This window comes from Amblyomma americanum, chromosome 3 (assembly GCF_052857255.1).
Source record: "Amblyomma americanum isolate KBUSLIRL-KWMA chromosome 3, ASM5285725v1, whole genome shotgun sequence".
Taxonomy (NCBI): domain Eukaryota; kingdom Metazoa; phylum Arthropoda; class Arachnida; order Ixodida; family Ixodidae; genus Amblyomma; species Amblyomma americanum.
In genome coordinates, this window is record NC_135499.1 from 134844813 (window position 1) to 134860123 (window position 15311).

The 15311-nt window shown below is 45.5% G+C and overlaps 1 protein-coding gene across 1 annotated transcript in view; it reads right to left on the reverse strand.

Annotated features, from left to right (window-relative positions):
• Positions 1-3260: 3260 nt before the first annotated feature.
• The window catches only part of LOC144124148 (putative chitinase 10), a 44875-nt gene continuing 32824 nt past the window's right edge, over positions 3261-15311 (reverse strand). Inside the window, exons 12-17 of the mRNA XM_077656806.1 lie at positions 14869-14969; positions 11637-11754; positions 9628-9822; positions 8167-8289; positions 6566-6739; positions 3261-3314 (exon numbers count right to left, since the gene is read on the reverse strand). Of these exons, the coding sequence (XP_077512932.1) occupies positions 3261-3314; positions 6566-6739; positions 8167-8289; positions 9628-9822; positions 11637-11754; positions 14869-14969 (765 nt within the window). The remainder of the gene's footprint in view (positions 3315-6565; positions 6740-8166; positions 8290-9627; positions 9823-11636; positions 11755-14868; positions 14970-15311) is intronic.

Here is a 15311-nt window from a genome sequence, read left to right on the forward strand (position 1 = left end):
GCATGACGTGTGACAGTTTGTCAGAAGAGAAGAGAGAACATAAGATAGTGCGCTCTTTAATGCGTATGCTAGTTTTGGTACTCTTTTTTTTCCGCCGTGTTTTGGTAGCAGCTGAGTATTTACACACAGCGTTAGTGAACTAAATATCAGTTGGAAGTCCTTTGTATCAGATCGATGTTTCTTCTTTTGTAAGTGTGCACCTCGTATTTTCGGCGTGCTTCAAGGAGGTACTGAGAAATTGTATTTTTGATAAATATTCATCAGGATTCCTTGGTCAGTTCTTGTAAGTTCTCTCTTTAACTGCCGTCTTCAAGTCATCAAAATTCCTCATGGAGAAGGAAACCCGGCTATCACACATCATTTGCATCGGTTGATGAGGCATTAGAAATCGTTCTCTTTGCATTGTTTCCTGTGCATAATGTGGTAGGGAATGCATTACCGGTGTTATGTTCATCTGAGCCAGCATGGGGCCAGTGGCATTGCTCGTCTCGTACATCAAGATGTGTAACTACTGGACATTAAAGAGCACTTGCTATATTCTGAAGCAGAGCTGTACCTACGAGAGGTGTAATCGAAAGCAAATTGACATCAATCCATCTAGGTCTCCGTTATGCGCCAACGTTATATGGTACTGGGGTTATTTTGCATTCCACTGTGACTGAAGTAAGGTTGCAATCACTGGGATCAGATACGCAGCCCATACTCTGCGACCGAATGTCCTCGCCTCCGGGTCCGCGCAGTCAGTGAATAAACATGAACGATAGTTAAGCAAAACATACTGGACATATACCTTTGTTATGATAGCACGTCTCTACACTGTTTCAATATATTTCGCCAGTACTCATTTGTATCCCTCACATCTCAAAGATCAACTTTCCACAACGGGGGCTTCATCTTTACCTTAAACTAAGAAGCGCATCCTGAGTTTTTACAGTGGTGCTTGTAATGTACTGTACTGTAATTTTTGTACTGTCAACTAGATGCATATATGTAGAGTTGGGGTCAAAAATCTTTGCCCATTGTCTGCTTTTGAGTCAGGTGTTGAGTGTTCACTGCAACCTTAAAGCCCATGAGTGTCTTGAAAGGCTGGGAAGCTGGGACAAGATTCTCTTGCCTTGCAGAAGTTTAAAGCTTCATGTGTGCCTTCACTGATTCACTGCATAGCTCCAAAGCAAACTCTCTGCTTAAGGCTTGACAGGGGCGTGTGCATACTGTTAAGTTCGGTGCGTGGGAGCCCCTTCAGTGAGGAACCTCTCAAACCGGTTGCTGGGTAGAGACTGTTTATTGCAAGAGCAAGGAAGAGGAAGCGGGAGATGGGGACGAGCAAGAGAGAGGGGGACGTTAACGAGTCGCAGGTGGTCAGCGGGGTGAATGACCTCCTCGGTCTGCCCGAAGGGGGCATGGCAGATGGAGCGGCCGTGCGACGCCCAACCATGCCGTACACAACATCCCTTCCTCCTTAGATCGGGTCACCGTAGCGGTTGGGTGGACGCCGTTCCCGATGAGGTTTTGGAGCAGTTTGGCGCTGCGTTGATCCGCTGGGTCGGTTGTCGCGAGGCTGCGTCGCGCAGTCATCCAGCCGGGCCGCCGCTTCTCTATGTTGGGCTGTATGCAGGTCGTGCGCAGGCACAGTTTCCGCTGGTAGCGCGATTACTTACGGAGGCGGCACAGTACCATGTTGTTTAGTCGTTGGTTCGTTAGAGCGATCCTGCGTCGGGTGGAATTCTGCACCTGGCTTAATATGATCGAGGTGCCGACGAACCGTTCCAGTTCCAGACTTGATCAACCAAGATCTATGTCCAAGTCTCTCTAACACGGTTCCCTCAATCCAGACCGGGCTTCCTGTGAAGTAGCGGAAAAAGATCTTTTGCCCCACGGCTACTCCTCTCGGCGAATTCGTAACGCTGTGCTCCGAGGTCGCCGTTTCAGCAGATCGTGGCTGAATGCGGGTGAGTGCCGTTGAGAGCTCGCGACCGAACATGAGTGCGGTTGGCGTCCTACCCGTCGTTGCTGAGACAATTGTGTGCTGATTGAGCAGAAATCGAGCCAGCCTGCACGATAATGCTCCAGACTGATCTTTGGCTAGTGCCTGCTTCGTCTCAAAAACCATTCTTTCCGCTTGGCCATTCGTTGCCGGATGAAAGGGCGCACTCGTGATGTGTGCTATCCCGTTCTTCTTTAGGAAATCTTCCATTTCCGCGGACACAAAGGACGGGCCGTTGTCCGTTACCAGTCTTTCTGGAATGCCGAAAGTTGCGAACAGGTTCCGCAGTTCTTCGACCACTGTTGGTGACTGTATGTTCCGCATGTGGCGAACTTCGAGCCACTTGCTGTACGCATCGACAACAGTCAGCAGCATCCTTCCCTCCACGGGGCCAGCGAAGTCGGCGTGGGCTGTTTGCCATGGTGCCTGAAGGATTGCTCGAACCTTTTCCTCGGTCGTATGAATACCCTTAGCGTCTATCTTGTGACCCAGAAACCCAACTGAGTCGATGCCGAAGCGGCATTTCGCTTGCTTGAGGCGTAGACCTTTCTCGCTTACCCTCGACAGCACTTTGTCTAGACGTTGTGCATGCTCGGTAGTGTCCTTCCCACTGAAAATAATATCATCCAGGTAAACACTCACTCCGGGAATTCCTGCCAGTGTCGTCTCCATCATACGTTGGAAGATGGCTGGCGCAGCGGATATTCCAAAACGTTCTGCCCGAAGGGGGCATGGCAGATGGAGCGGCCGTGCGACGCCCAACCATGCCGTACACAACACATACTTCGGGCTAAAACATGCATGGACAGCGAGCAATGAGCTTCCACAATTGGAACGATGCTATCACTGGCATTTGTGCTAGACATAGCTTTCACTCTTGTCTACCAATATTGACATACTGTTAGCATCACCACTTCTTACTCGATGGGTTTGTTGGCTGCAGATTGGTTGGTCGAAAGAGTATATTATTTTTACACATTGTCTTTACATTACTCTGACATGTATAGAACTTCAACAAGTATTGTGATGCGTGGAAGAAGACAATTTCACATACTGACAAACTCTGGAGGCCAATCAAAATAAGGCCGAATTTGCACCAAAAACAATGCTGCGCAAAAGTATTCCCAGTGTTTGGCAAACTTCCAGGAACGAAATCATGCATCTTAAGCTCAGCTGTGGTATCCTGAGGCCTTCCTGAATTGTTACACAAGGTTAAGAAACGGCTGCAAAGCTTGCCTGTGCGGATCCTAGTTTTACGTCTTCTCTGAAACATACATCAAACCCTGCCGAAGTTATGCTGGAGATTGTAATGGTGCCCTTCAGAGTTGTGCTGCAGAAAAAAATGCAGCATGTTAGAAAACTTGGCACAAGATGCTGTAGCACTGCTCCTCGGGATAAAAGCTGAGATGTATGCACGTCCATTTCAGGAGGTAAAGTGGTTTCGAGCACTGACCGGTGCGGTCATTACTGTTCAATGCAAGCACTTCGCTGCGCCTTTCCAGTAAACATGAGGGCATAGAAGCTCTCTCCCTGACATTAGCGTCGGCACACAAGCAGTGTGCCGACTTTTATCGTGCTGCAATACCAAACATAGCTGATGCTTACCGGCAATGCAAGCAGGAGCATTTTAAATTCTGGTAATTTACAATTTCAACATAGCCATCTGAAGAGTATGGTATCACAACTTCAGCCCACTAATCGATGGGCACTTCAAGCAATGCCTATTGAGCATCGATATGCAGCTCGCCTCGCCAGCTCGGTGATTTGAAAGAATAGCTACACAGAGGGTCATTAATAAAGGCTGCTGCGCGGGCCGAAGAGATGCAGTGAAGACGCCGTTCAACGAAGCTGTCGCTATACGAAGTCATGAGTTGGAGCATCATGCAAGTGACCGTCCTTATTCCCAATGAATGCTTTAAGCACAAAGCTCGGAGCAGACCTTCCCCGAAAGTGGCACGCAGCAGCCAAAGCGCGCTCCTAGAAGCACTCCTCCTCGGTTTTTTTGTTCGCCGTCAGGGGCCAATAACTCCAAGCCATAAATACACGACAGTTATCTTTACCAGGCAGAAAATGTATTCCTTTTTTAATGTGCCATAGCCAGTGGCTGTTCGCCGTATGCTCAAGTGTTGCAACAGTGTGCGTTCGTTCACACTTGCATTACTTTTTCTTTGTTAACACGCTATTTCTGTTGGAAATAAGTCAGCCTTTTTTGTTATTGAACTCTAGCTGACAATAACATTGTCACCAAAGGTTTATACTTGCTAGAAATAACAGCGTCTTTAGGAACTATTTGCGCGAGGAGATGCACTTGGATCGGGCACGCTCCAAGTGCTAATCGTATAGGGGCGATGTGGTCGATCGCAACGTTATGGCAATAGAGCCGCGCCATTGGCTGGAGGGTGGTACTTCGAGGGGGATTCGACGCTTCGTTCTTGAGCTGTATCCGGCTATAGAGCAATACGCAATGGCGTAGACAACACTGCTACAGAAACGCAGCACTGGAGCATAGGTCTTCGGCGTACACTCGGTCAATTGGCATTGACGATGAAAAATATCAACACGCGTATAACTGGCTCATTTGCTCAGTGGACACCTCAGTCGCACTTTCAGGTACGTTGCGGGGGTGTTCACCTGAAAAAATTGTGCTTTCAAACAATATTTCGTGCTTATCAATGCTAAACCACCAGGCATTTTTTAAACATTGCCTGTCGTTAATGTTATGTACAACATAGTGACGAGTCTTGATATGCTTTGAAAAAGCAACAAGTTCGATAAAAATAATTCATGAGTGTCGTATACCAGGGCTTTACTTTTACGAACTGCCCTGCTGCCTTAAGTGGCAAAGTGAATTGTGTTACCAAAGAGCACTGCACAGTTTATTTGTATATCTAAGAATGCGTGGCCGTAGATTTCTGTTTCTTTGTCTTCCTTGCTGAGGCAGAAGTCACTTGTTTCTTGAAATCTTGCTCAAATTGGATAGCTTTTTTCTTGGATCTTCATCAATGTAAGCTCTGAAAATGTTGCACAAAAAATAAAGCATTAGGTAAATCTTCTTGTGTCTGAAACAAAAACTATATCACTTAAACTCATGTTATAGTTTTCTCTGTTCTTGGTATATTTGGCAGCACAGGGTGAATACGTCTGCGACCTTCTACATGAAAGCCAAAGTTCGAAGCTTAATAGGAGACATTCGCAAGAGTTTTAGAGAATTTATTTTGTTTGTAAAACAAATGTAAATTAATAAACTTGATTCTTGGCAGACTGTTGTTTCTGACTGGTATCTCAGAATTTTTGTTACATTATTCGTTTTAAAATTGTGAACGCTGAGTACTTAACTCATAATCCATAAAAATATGCTTCAAGGATTTGAAAAGTTACAGACGGATTAGCTTGCTATCCGTTACCTTTAAGGTATTTACTAAGGTAATGACTAAGGACTGCATTGGACATGAATCAACATAAAGGTCATGCAGGCAGTCTTTCGTAAAGGATACTCGACAATAGACAATATTCACGCTATCAGTCAGTTAATATAGAAATGAAAAGAATATAGCCAACCCCTATCTATGGCCCACATAGATTACGGGAAAGCATTTGACTCAGTCGAAACCACAGCGGTCATGGTGGCATTGCGGAATCAGGGTGTAGAAGAGCCTTAGGTAAACATACAATAAAATATCTATAACGACTCGACAGCTACCATTTTCTCTCATCAAGTCAGCAATAAAATTCCAGTGACCTACATTATACACCAATAAAGATAGCATATTTCAGCTCCACATTCAAATCAAGACACTGCATATTAAAATATGCAAGCTTCGCTGTAGCCAGCGTAGCAAAGTAAAACCAATGTTTACAAATTTATTTGTTGACTTTGCCGAAGAGAGGCACGTCAATAACATTTATTTCTCAGAAAATTCGTCCTTTGGCATTTCACTAACACCATTGGGTGAAATGATACGCACCGTTCATATGGCTTTGCAGTTCTGCGTTACGACACGAACAGCTATTGACAAATTTCATCCCGGCGCTAGTGAGGAGCAAGCATCATTTCTAAAATTTTTGTATTTCCTATCCTAACAGGTATATCTTTCAGACTGGCGCTTTCACGCGTTTTTCATTCAATATTTTGAGGCTTTAAGCTCTAGAGCCGCTCTTTCGTCAATACACATAACTAAACATACCTGACTGCTTCGCCGCAGAGGACCACTGCGAATATGCAGCTTCCTCCACGTAAAATGCATTGCGGTGGTGTTTTAAATCCTCTGCACACATGGCGTACCCTTTCTGTCCAATAATGCATGAGAGTGCTCCAGTGCGTGTGTTGTGAGGAGTAATAGACGAAGACTAGAGGTAAAGAACGCGATTTAATGCAGCCCATAACTGATTGTTGACCGCATCGTAATCGTCCAATTCACAGAAAATTAAATGTAAATTATGTGTGGCGAAGGACGATAGACATGTGTCTAAAACCTGGAACTAGGTTTTTAAATAGTATTTTCACTCTCTCCTCTTCTCGCTGCCCTGTGCTGTTGCACACGCGGCGTCGAGAACTTAGAACTTATAGAAGAGCAACCGCACGTTTGGCGTCTCATCCTCGGAACGGCGCATAGGGATGGGCCGATAGTGCCTCATTGGTTTCCACGCCGCCGTCACCATGGGGTAGATCTCGCCTATGCACTCGCCCGAGTAGTCGTCCGCGTCCAGTGACCACACGAAGATGCCACCCAGCCAGTGCTTCCGGAACCACGTGGCCTTAGAGCACGAGTAAAAACAAATTCAAGTATTTATAGCACACTATTTCAGTACAAGTACTGCATTTCTGCGCGGTGGCTCAGTGGGTGCATTTCGGCACCCGCCGCGGTGGCTCAGTGGTGAGGGCGCTCGGCTACTGACCCGGAGTTCCCGGCTCGAACCCGACCGCGGCGGCTGCGTTTTCATAGAGGGAAAACGCTAAGGCTCCCGTGTGCTGTGCGATGTCAGTGCACGTTAAAGATCCCCAGGTGGTCGAAATTATTCCGGAGCCCTCCACTACGGCACCTTTTTCTTCCTTTCTTCTTTCATTCGCTCCTTTATTCCTTCCCTTACGGCGCGGTTGAGGTGTCCAACGATATATGAGATAGATACTGCGCCATTTCCTTTCCCCAAAAACCAAAAACCAATTTAAAAAAAAATTCTGCGAAAGCAACACCTATTATATGCGATGGAAGAGTGATGATTGTTCAACAGGAGACTGCGCAACACGAACATGGACTTGAGGAGCACAAGGCCAGCGCAGACTCGCGACTGATTTTATTAGAACAACACATATACTTATATCTTTACAAAATTCATTGTCGGCTACGCGTTAAAACTTATAAGCGGGGCCGTTTTTTGCTGGTAAGAACAAAAGTTTTGGGATGAAGTCTTGAGCAGGCGGTTTGTCAGCTTGCTGACACTTTTTTTTCATAAGCACAAATATTTTGAGATGAAGTCGTGAACAGACGGCATGGCAGCTTGCTGAGACTTTGTTTTTCATAAGCAACGAATGATTTGACTGAGTCAGTAATACCTTGACCAAATCGTATCAGGAAAAAGCAGGTTCTTGGTATTCGCGTAGTTAATGATTCGGCAGGCATGAAGGTATAAAGATGTGTGTCCCTCTGAATCCACATTTGTGTCGTGTAACCCCTTACTTAGCAATGTACGACTGACTTGCTTAACAATGCGCACTACTGAACAGTAATCACAAACATTCCTCCCAACCTGCTACTTGCGCGTTGAACAAGTTCAGCCGGAAGGTTGATAGATTATTTTTTCGGATAGGAATGAAAGATAGAGCAAATTTGTTAACAGGCACGGGGGGATAAAGCCGCACAGGACCGAAGCATTGCAGCACTGACAGAAGTTTAGCAAAAATCAGCACCAATCATCATTTATTCTAAAAATACATATTCTGTTCACACGAGAAGTAATGCCGTGTTCTGCAAGAACAAGAATGGGCGAAAAAACGCACTTAGTTAATGTGGGCAGCTGTCTTACATAAGATTCTTCCTTTTTAACTGCATTTTTCTACATACAGTCACCATGCAATAGGCCCAGCTTACGTCCCTCATGCTGAGAAGCTCTTGCAAGACAAAGAACCTGTGTACCGAGGTAGCCTTTTCTGGCGTTCTCACTGAAAATAAAGACAGAAGGCGTACCTTCACGTCAACGCTGTCCTTGTCGTCATAGCTGACCCACTGGTCCTCGTAGTAGATGTACGGTGTCGCCGCGTACTTGACCCATTCTCGCTTCCAGTGATAGTAGTTCACCCGCCGACAGGTCTGAGAAGAAATCAAAACTTTGTGCAGATGAACTTACGCTTAGGCCTCGGTCGTAAAATTGTGAGCAACGCTTACAAGTGGGTCAAAACAGAGGTGTTCTATGTTCTCGCTTACCGGGCAAAGGAAGAATTAGATACACTTGCGCATTTCTTTTAATGCTCAGAACAAATAGCATTCGTTGACATCCCGCAAGATTAGAATCCTAGAAGTGTCTATGCGAAATGTACACCCATAAAATTCGTTTCCATTTTCCTTCTTCGGCACAAGCTCCTCTGTTAAGTACGTTCAGCGATATAAAAGATCTGCTCAAAGATAGGCTCAATTAACACTGCGCCTAGCTGAAGAAGTGTGAAAGCGCTGTTGCCCCCGCCCACTTCCCTCCTCCAAGTGACCCCACTGCACAGTCACAATTCCGGAGCTGAATTCTGGACAACAATAACACATTCAAAGGCACACTATCAGTCCCCAGCAGGTTTATGTTCGTCGTCAGGTGCCAGAGCGCTGAAATATTTAATTTTAATCGGCGTCGTCGTTGTATTAGTATTAAAACTACAAAGCTTAATCAATAGCTGCTGTTACAAAACCACTCCTGTATATAAACTTGTACTGTTGACTGGCAGTAGACGAATATTTCCAGCTAACAGATCAGTAGGTTGGGATAACATCCACACAGAACCGGGATGTCTAAATGAATGAGAACCTTCAGCTATGACATGCTTCCTAGCAGGGTGAGTTTTCCCAGCGAAACCTATAAGCCAAGGGTTCAATTCAACCAGCCGTTTTAAAATTACTTTTTCTGCATGTAAAAGAAAAAAACGACTCTAAGCGCAAATATGCCTCCCCCCCCCCCCCCCGTTCTAAAACTGACCTTTAAAAACAAAAAAACGGAATTTTTCGGAAGCCCTTCCGTTCTTCACATAGTAATGGGGCGTACGACACGACGCATATAGTCCAATGTATACCGCGGCAAGTGCAGCGTAGTTTACATCGCACTAAGAACACCGGAAAGGATACAAGACGAAACAAAAAAAAAAGGCGACATGAAATAAATGTTTGTAACTCCATACGGCAGGAAGGCGTCCTATGCCTCAACCAAGAGTTATATAAAGCGTTAGTGGGAAACTTTTCTCGCCATATCAATACAGTGCCGTCTCTGTGAGATAACAATACCTATTAAACAAAAGTTCAAGTCTTATGACTCGATTTAGGTCTTGTTGCACGTCGGCAGCGATTATTATGAAGGTTGGATTACAACCAGCGCTGCTTTTGCCCTATGGCCCCAAACTGCCTTTCAGTGCCACTACGGTATGCAGTATCAACAACAGCACCGTCACTCACCTCGACGTAGTTCATGTAGCCGTCCGTCTGGGTGAAGTTCGCGCCGTAACCTAACGGGTGGTCTTCGTAGAGCCTCGCACTGACGCCGTTGTAGGCCGGGTCTTCCAATGTAAAGCTGCGGCCATAAGTGGCGATTCCTGGTATAATCTTGTATTTGGGCACCCCTGCATTTATCCAACGACCCAAGCATGACTCCTGCAGAACAGAAATAAATGCACAATTTGATTCAGCCGTGAAATATCACTTTCGTATAGAGATTTAACAAACCCATTGTGTACGATCCTTCGGCCTGATTGTCCCATCCAGGTTACTCAGTCTTACGAGGTACCCATTGCTCACATTGTTTTCTCAGCTGGTTGGTTATTCGTTGTGAACGACAGCGGCACAAAAGAAAGCATGTACAAAGGACAAACGGAAGCCGTGAGTCACGTGCTTTGTTGAATCAGGAGGTGCTGGGAATCGAACCCAGCACCTCTTGATTGCGAGGCTGATGCTCTACCGCAAGCAGGGCACAAGTATATTTATAGACATTTTATGCACGCGACGAGCTGAGAAGACACACAAAACCTGTCATGCTTGAAGAAAAAAATGGTCCGTAGCAGTTGCGCACTGTTTACGGTGCTTTTCTAATAACCTGAAAAGCATTGGTTCTATCCCGGCCGCGGCGGTTGCATTTCGATGGAGGCAAAATGCTAGACGCCCATAAACAACGTGTGCGATGTTACTGCACTTACAAGAAAGCCAGGTATTCGAAACTATCCGCAGCTCTCCAATGCGGCGTCCCTCAAAGCCTGGGTCGCTTTGGAGCGTTAAACCCCTATAAACAAACCAACCAAGAGATAAATGCAGACACTACAAGCCTTGCGAGCGCGGACAGTTACATGCGCGAGGAAGGCAACCAACTGTTGTGCTAACGCAACTTATAACGCGTCGCAAAGAAAGAGATATTGGCTACCCATTCAAATAGGGTAAAAACTGCAATGTTTTCAGTAGTCACTTCTTCATCCATTTAGGATTTTTCGCTTTCTTAAGCGGATGAATTTTGCTTTGTTCCCGGTGCTTCGCTGCAAACCAATTTAGCGCAAAATTTAAGCAACGATGCTGTTGCCCATGTCGCAGAAATTGCAAACTAATTGCAAGCAAGTGCCTTTCGATTAAACTTGTGTGACCTGCATTCCAGGCGAAAGCAGCAGCGCTGTCTGCTCGCGGCGGGGAAATAATCGCGTGTGTTTTCTTTAGTCCAGTTTTCTCTGGCTGTGTATAGACTGAAGAAGGGACAATGAGGGGCGAATCATTCGGCATTAAACGCTCTCTTGCATTAAGAGCTTTTTCTTGTGCTATCATGAAAAATTGAGAATATTCCTGCGCCGGAAAAATGCCCTCACTGCGAAACACCGACTTCTGACACCACTGTCCACCATTTATTGTAGACATGCCCAGGAACTTCGCCGGTGCGCGCTCGCGCTCTTCAAGAGGCCGGCCTGTCCTCAGACAATGACTCCGATTTTCACTTGTGGCTAACGGAAAACATTTACGCCCAAAGATTATGGGACTTTTTATACATAACGGGACTTCATGCCTTTTTGTAACGTATTATAGCGTTCGTTAATGACATCACGTTTTATGCCGTGCGGCACATTTAGCATCCCAAATAAATAAATTGTGCTTAAAAGAGCATCTTGCTGGGCAAGTTGGTAACTGTACATCTTTTTGGTTACAGGCGCGAGAACAGACACAACACAAGGTAAAAAAACGGGACGGAGCGGTATTTCAGGTATTTCTCCACTGTGTTACTGTTTTGCGTGTAACTTTGTTAGCGACTACATATCTGGCGAAACCTTAGGCATGATCGTAAACAAAAGACAATCCTGAACCCTTCGTTGGAGCCCATTTCGACTGTGATAATATAGCTATATATAGACCAGTACATTTGCAAACGTAACATAAAAACTATTGCGCTTTGTAATCGAAAGCATGCAGTGAGGAACACCAATGTGAAAGGTACTTACCGACTCGACGGCGGTACGGTTGTCCCCTTCGTAATAATACAGCCCGCTAGTGAGTTTTGTTTTGGACAGGTCGTCGAGCTTGTAATCGAAAGTCATAAGAAACAAATAGTCGAAGTGCCTGCGGTGAAATTTATAAACCACACTGATTTTCCTCATAATTCACGTACTGTTTCGGAACGTCGAACACCGCATACCAAAATGACCGAGCTATTTAGGCTATAAATCAATTTATGTTTTTCATAGATCTGCCCTGGATTGTTCTCTGCGGCCAAGGTAAAAGTGTGAGCAGGGTTTCAAGCCATTGCTGCTCAAAGTTAACACTAAGATAGTTCAAGTCTTATATGTGCGAATCTGCACTATAGGTGGGACTGGGGGAGAGGAACAGGTGTGAAGATTGAGCTAGCGTGTTAGATTTATGGTGTTTTCCTCGGTGCGCGAGCTAACAGAACTTGTGGTATAGCCTTTCGACATAAGGTCACATTAGAATAGCTTAGATTGAATTTTGCATTGGAAGGCTCGCCATGCTAGCATTTTTCACTTTTGTTCTTTGCACTCCTGCGCCAATCTCCAACCGTACAGCACCACAGTCTGTAGTCAGTAAACATTAAGAACACATCTTATGTTCATGGTTTTAGTTTATTTAACTCTCTGTCTATATCAAAGTACAGTGAAGAAATTTTAGTGCAGAAGGATGCCCTGTAGTTATTCTGTCTGTATTACCTACTGTTAAGAGTCAAGTAACGAAAATAAGATAAACAACAGCCTCAAAAACACAAGCAAGTATTGTTGAAAACAGAGGACTAAAGATTTACAATAAACCACTTAGGATGTGGTGGTCCACATTACCAGCGAAACGTGAAGACCAGAAAGACAAGTCTGACATTTACAGAATTGATCAGTTATGTCCTCGTCAAACCCCGAGCACAAGTTCTGCTTCTTAGCTTTGACCTGAATAAAGTTCTTAAGTCTGTTTTACCATGAATGCACAGAATTTTTTTGTAGCGATAGCTACATTACGGTAGCATTTCGAGCCTTCGAGCCGTGGTTGCGTCGCCACGCTGTCATGTGGTTGGTCACGTGGTGCGGAGCAGCTGCCAGTGGCGCGGCGTCGTGGCTGATCAGGTGGTTGGTAACGTGAGCAGCCACGTGGTGCGGAGCAAACCGAGCTGCCACAGCTGTGCGCATGCGCCGTGTCAAGTCGGACGAAGATGAAGAAGGAACGTCCAGCGAAACGGAGCGGCGAAAGACTGACTTTGCAATTCAACTGAGCAAGTTCCACCCGGCCAGCTGTAGCTATCGCGTCACTCCAGGTTTAACCAGAGCTAAACCACCGCTATTTTTTTTTTCAGTTGTAATTCGGAGACGACTACAAAGGGCTGTGAGATGGTGCGTGAACATGTTGACATTGATGTCCTGCTCTTCTTTCCGACTGCAAAACCCGGCTTATAAATGATTCCTGCTCTTGCACTCACTTCTTAACGGCGGCCGTTCAAAATCAGTGGGATCGAACAAAAGTTCGGAATTTCTGCTGTAATTTTGAGTGTTCAGTGCTATGAGACACATGGTGGCAGCCACGGAGAATAAAAGCGTTTGTCCAGAAATACTAATGGCGTCACTTCTTACGCTTCTCCAACGGTGAGAACTGGGCGGGCATGCAGTGAAGCCATGCCTAGAACAAATTACTGAATATGTGCAAGTACATCCGGTCATATGGATCATTTGTTCTGATATTCTCCATAAGCTATTTTCTTTTTTGTAGCGATAGCTACATTACGGTAGCATTTCGAGCCCTCAGCGTGGCGGCGCCGTTTCGCGGCGCCGCCACCCTGTGGCTGCGCCGCCACGCTCCCACGGGGTTGGTCACGGGGTGCGGAGCAGCTGCCGGCAGCGCGGTGCCGTGGCTGATCACGTGGTTAGTCACGTGGTTCGAGACGTGACCAGCCACGGGGTGCGGAGCAGCTGATGCTGCTGGTGGCGTGGAGCGCTGGCGAAACCGAGCTGCCACAGCTGTACGCATGCGTCTTGTCAAGTGGGACGAAGATGAAGAAGGAACGCCCAGAGAAACGGTATGTTGTAAACCACCACCAATTTTGTTTTTATTAAAAAGCTTCGACCCCGCCTCGTCTGTCTAGCCCTTGGCTTGGGAGATGATTGCAAGCACACTCTACTGTTAGTGTCGTTGTCGTGTACGTTAAAGACCACAAGGGCACTAGCGTTGGGGCTCATGATGTCCTGGTAATGCGCCAACTATTGGTAGGTACTACGCCTGCATTCGCAGTCTCGGCATTTGTTTCTTACAGTTGTATATGCACTATACAACATCCGATCTGCGCGTTTCCTTTTTTCTTACATGGTAACACATTGCTGTTGATTTTTACCGCTTGTGTCTGCCTCTTTTGTTGGTTTTTGCCTCAGCTGTAGAGGCCTCAAGCAAGGCGGCAGAAAGTAAAAATAACATTGCTCTATATATTTCTTTAATAGTTCTAAATATTTCATATTATTTAATTAGAGCCAGTTTTTCTGCGGTAGACAACCCAACATAAAATACTCCATTCCTTATTTTCATTGTCCCACATACTTTTGCAATGGGTCCAACTTCATTTTGAATGAACTCAACTATAACGTACAACCGGTTACTGCACCCAAAACTTAACAGAAAGATTGATTTTTTGGAACGCCAACAAAGCTTTTTGTCATTGTCTAAGACTGGTACCGACATCACCTTTTAGTGCTATGGTGCTCGACTGTGACCCGTATGACGACTGTGACCCGAATGAGTTCAATCGTGGCCGTGGCGGCCGCATTTCGATGGCGGCAAAATGCTAGAGGCACGTGTACTCTGCAATGTCAGTGCAAGGTAAACACTGAACAGTGAACTCTGTGCCCTGTATATGCCCATCTACGCCCATCTGGGCCAATCTACGACCACTTATGAAACAGCCTAAAATTTAAAGGCAGGTAAATATTAATGAACTTGCGCGTTGAGAAGCCAACCACTTAGGCCAATATTGCAGGTAGGTTTCCTGTCTTCTTTTTGATACACCATACACCGTATCCAAAAAGTTGTATTAGCTGCATTAATGTGGTATGTTGTAAAGAGATTAGGTTGCTCAGTAAACATGTTTTGACATGCGCATCGGAAACAATTAGCCTCATCAAATAAAGGTGCATACTCCCACTTGTGGACTCGATCTTCCAAAAATCACTATACACAGTGCCCTCGAACGCATACCTTGCCATCCATCCATTCATGAACCCATTACACTCAAGGTTGCGGCAGGCCGGGAGCTGAAGTGTGATGAGGGTCTCTTTGAGAAGCGCTTTCCGTAGCTTCTGCGGATTGCAACAAAAAAATGAAAAGAAAAAGCACCTTGAATTAACGTAGCGTGGCATAGAATTTTCTTCCAATATTCTTACATTGTTCCTTCATAACGAATGCCTTTTTTCGAAAAAGCTTTCATTGCGCTTGCGCCATTTCGTGGGTGGGGGTATGAGCGCATGTTTGGCCGTTGTTCGTGCGTGTTTACCTTTTCTCTGCATAGAGACTCAAATTTCTTTACGCGTACAAGAGTCTTTATTTGTGTGCGCTTTCTACTTACAACAATCTTATTTCTGTATTGATCTCGCTCTGCTCAAAAGTACATTGTTGTCGCAACGTTTTTTTATTTCCTAGGC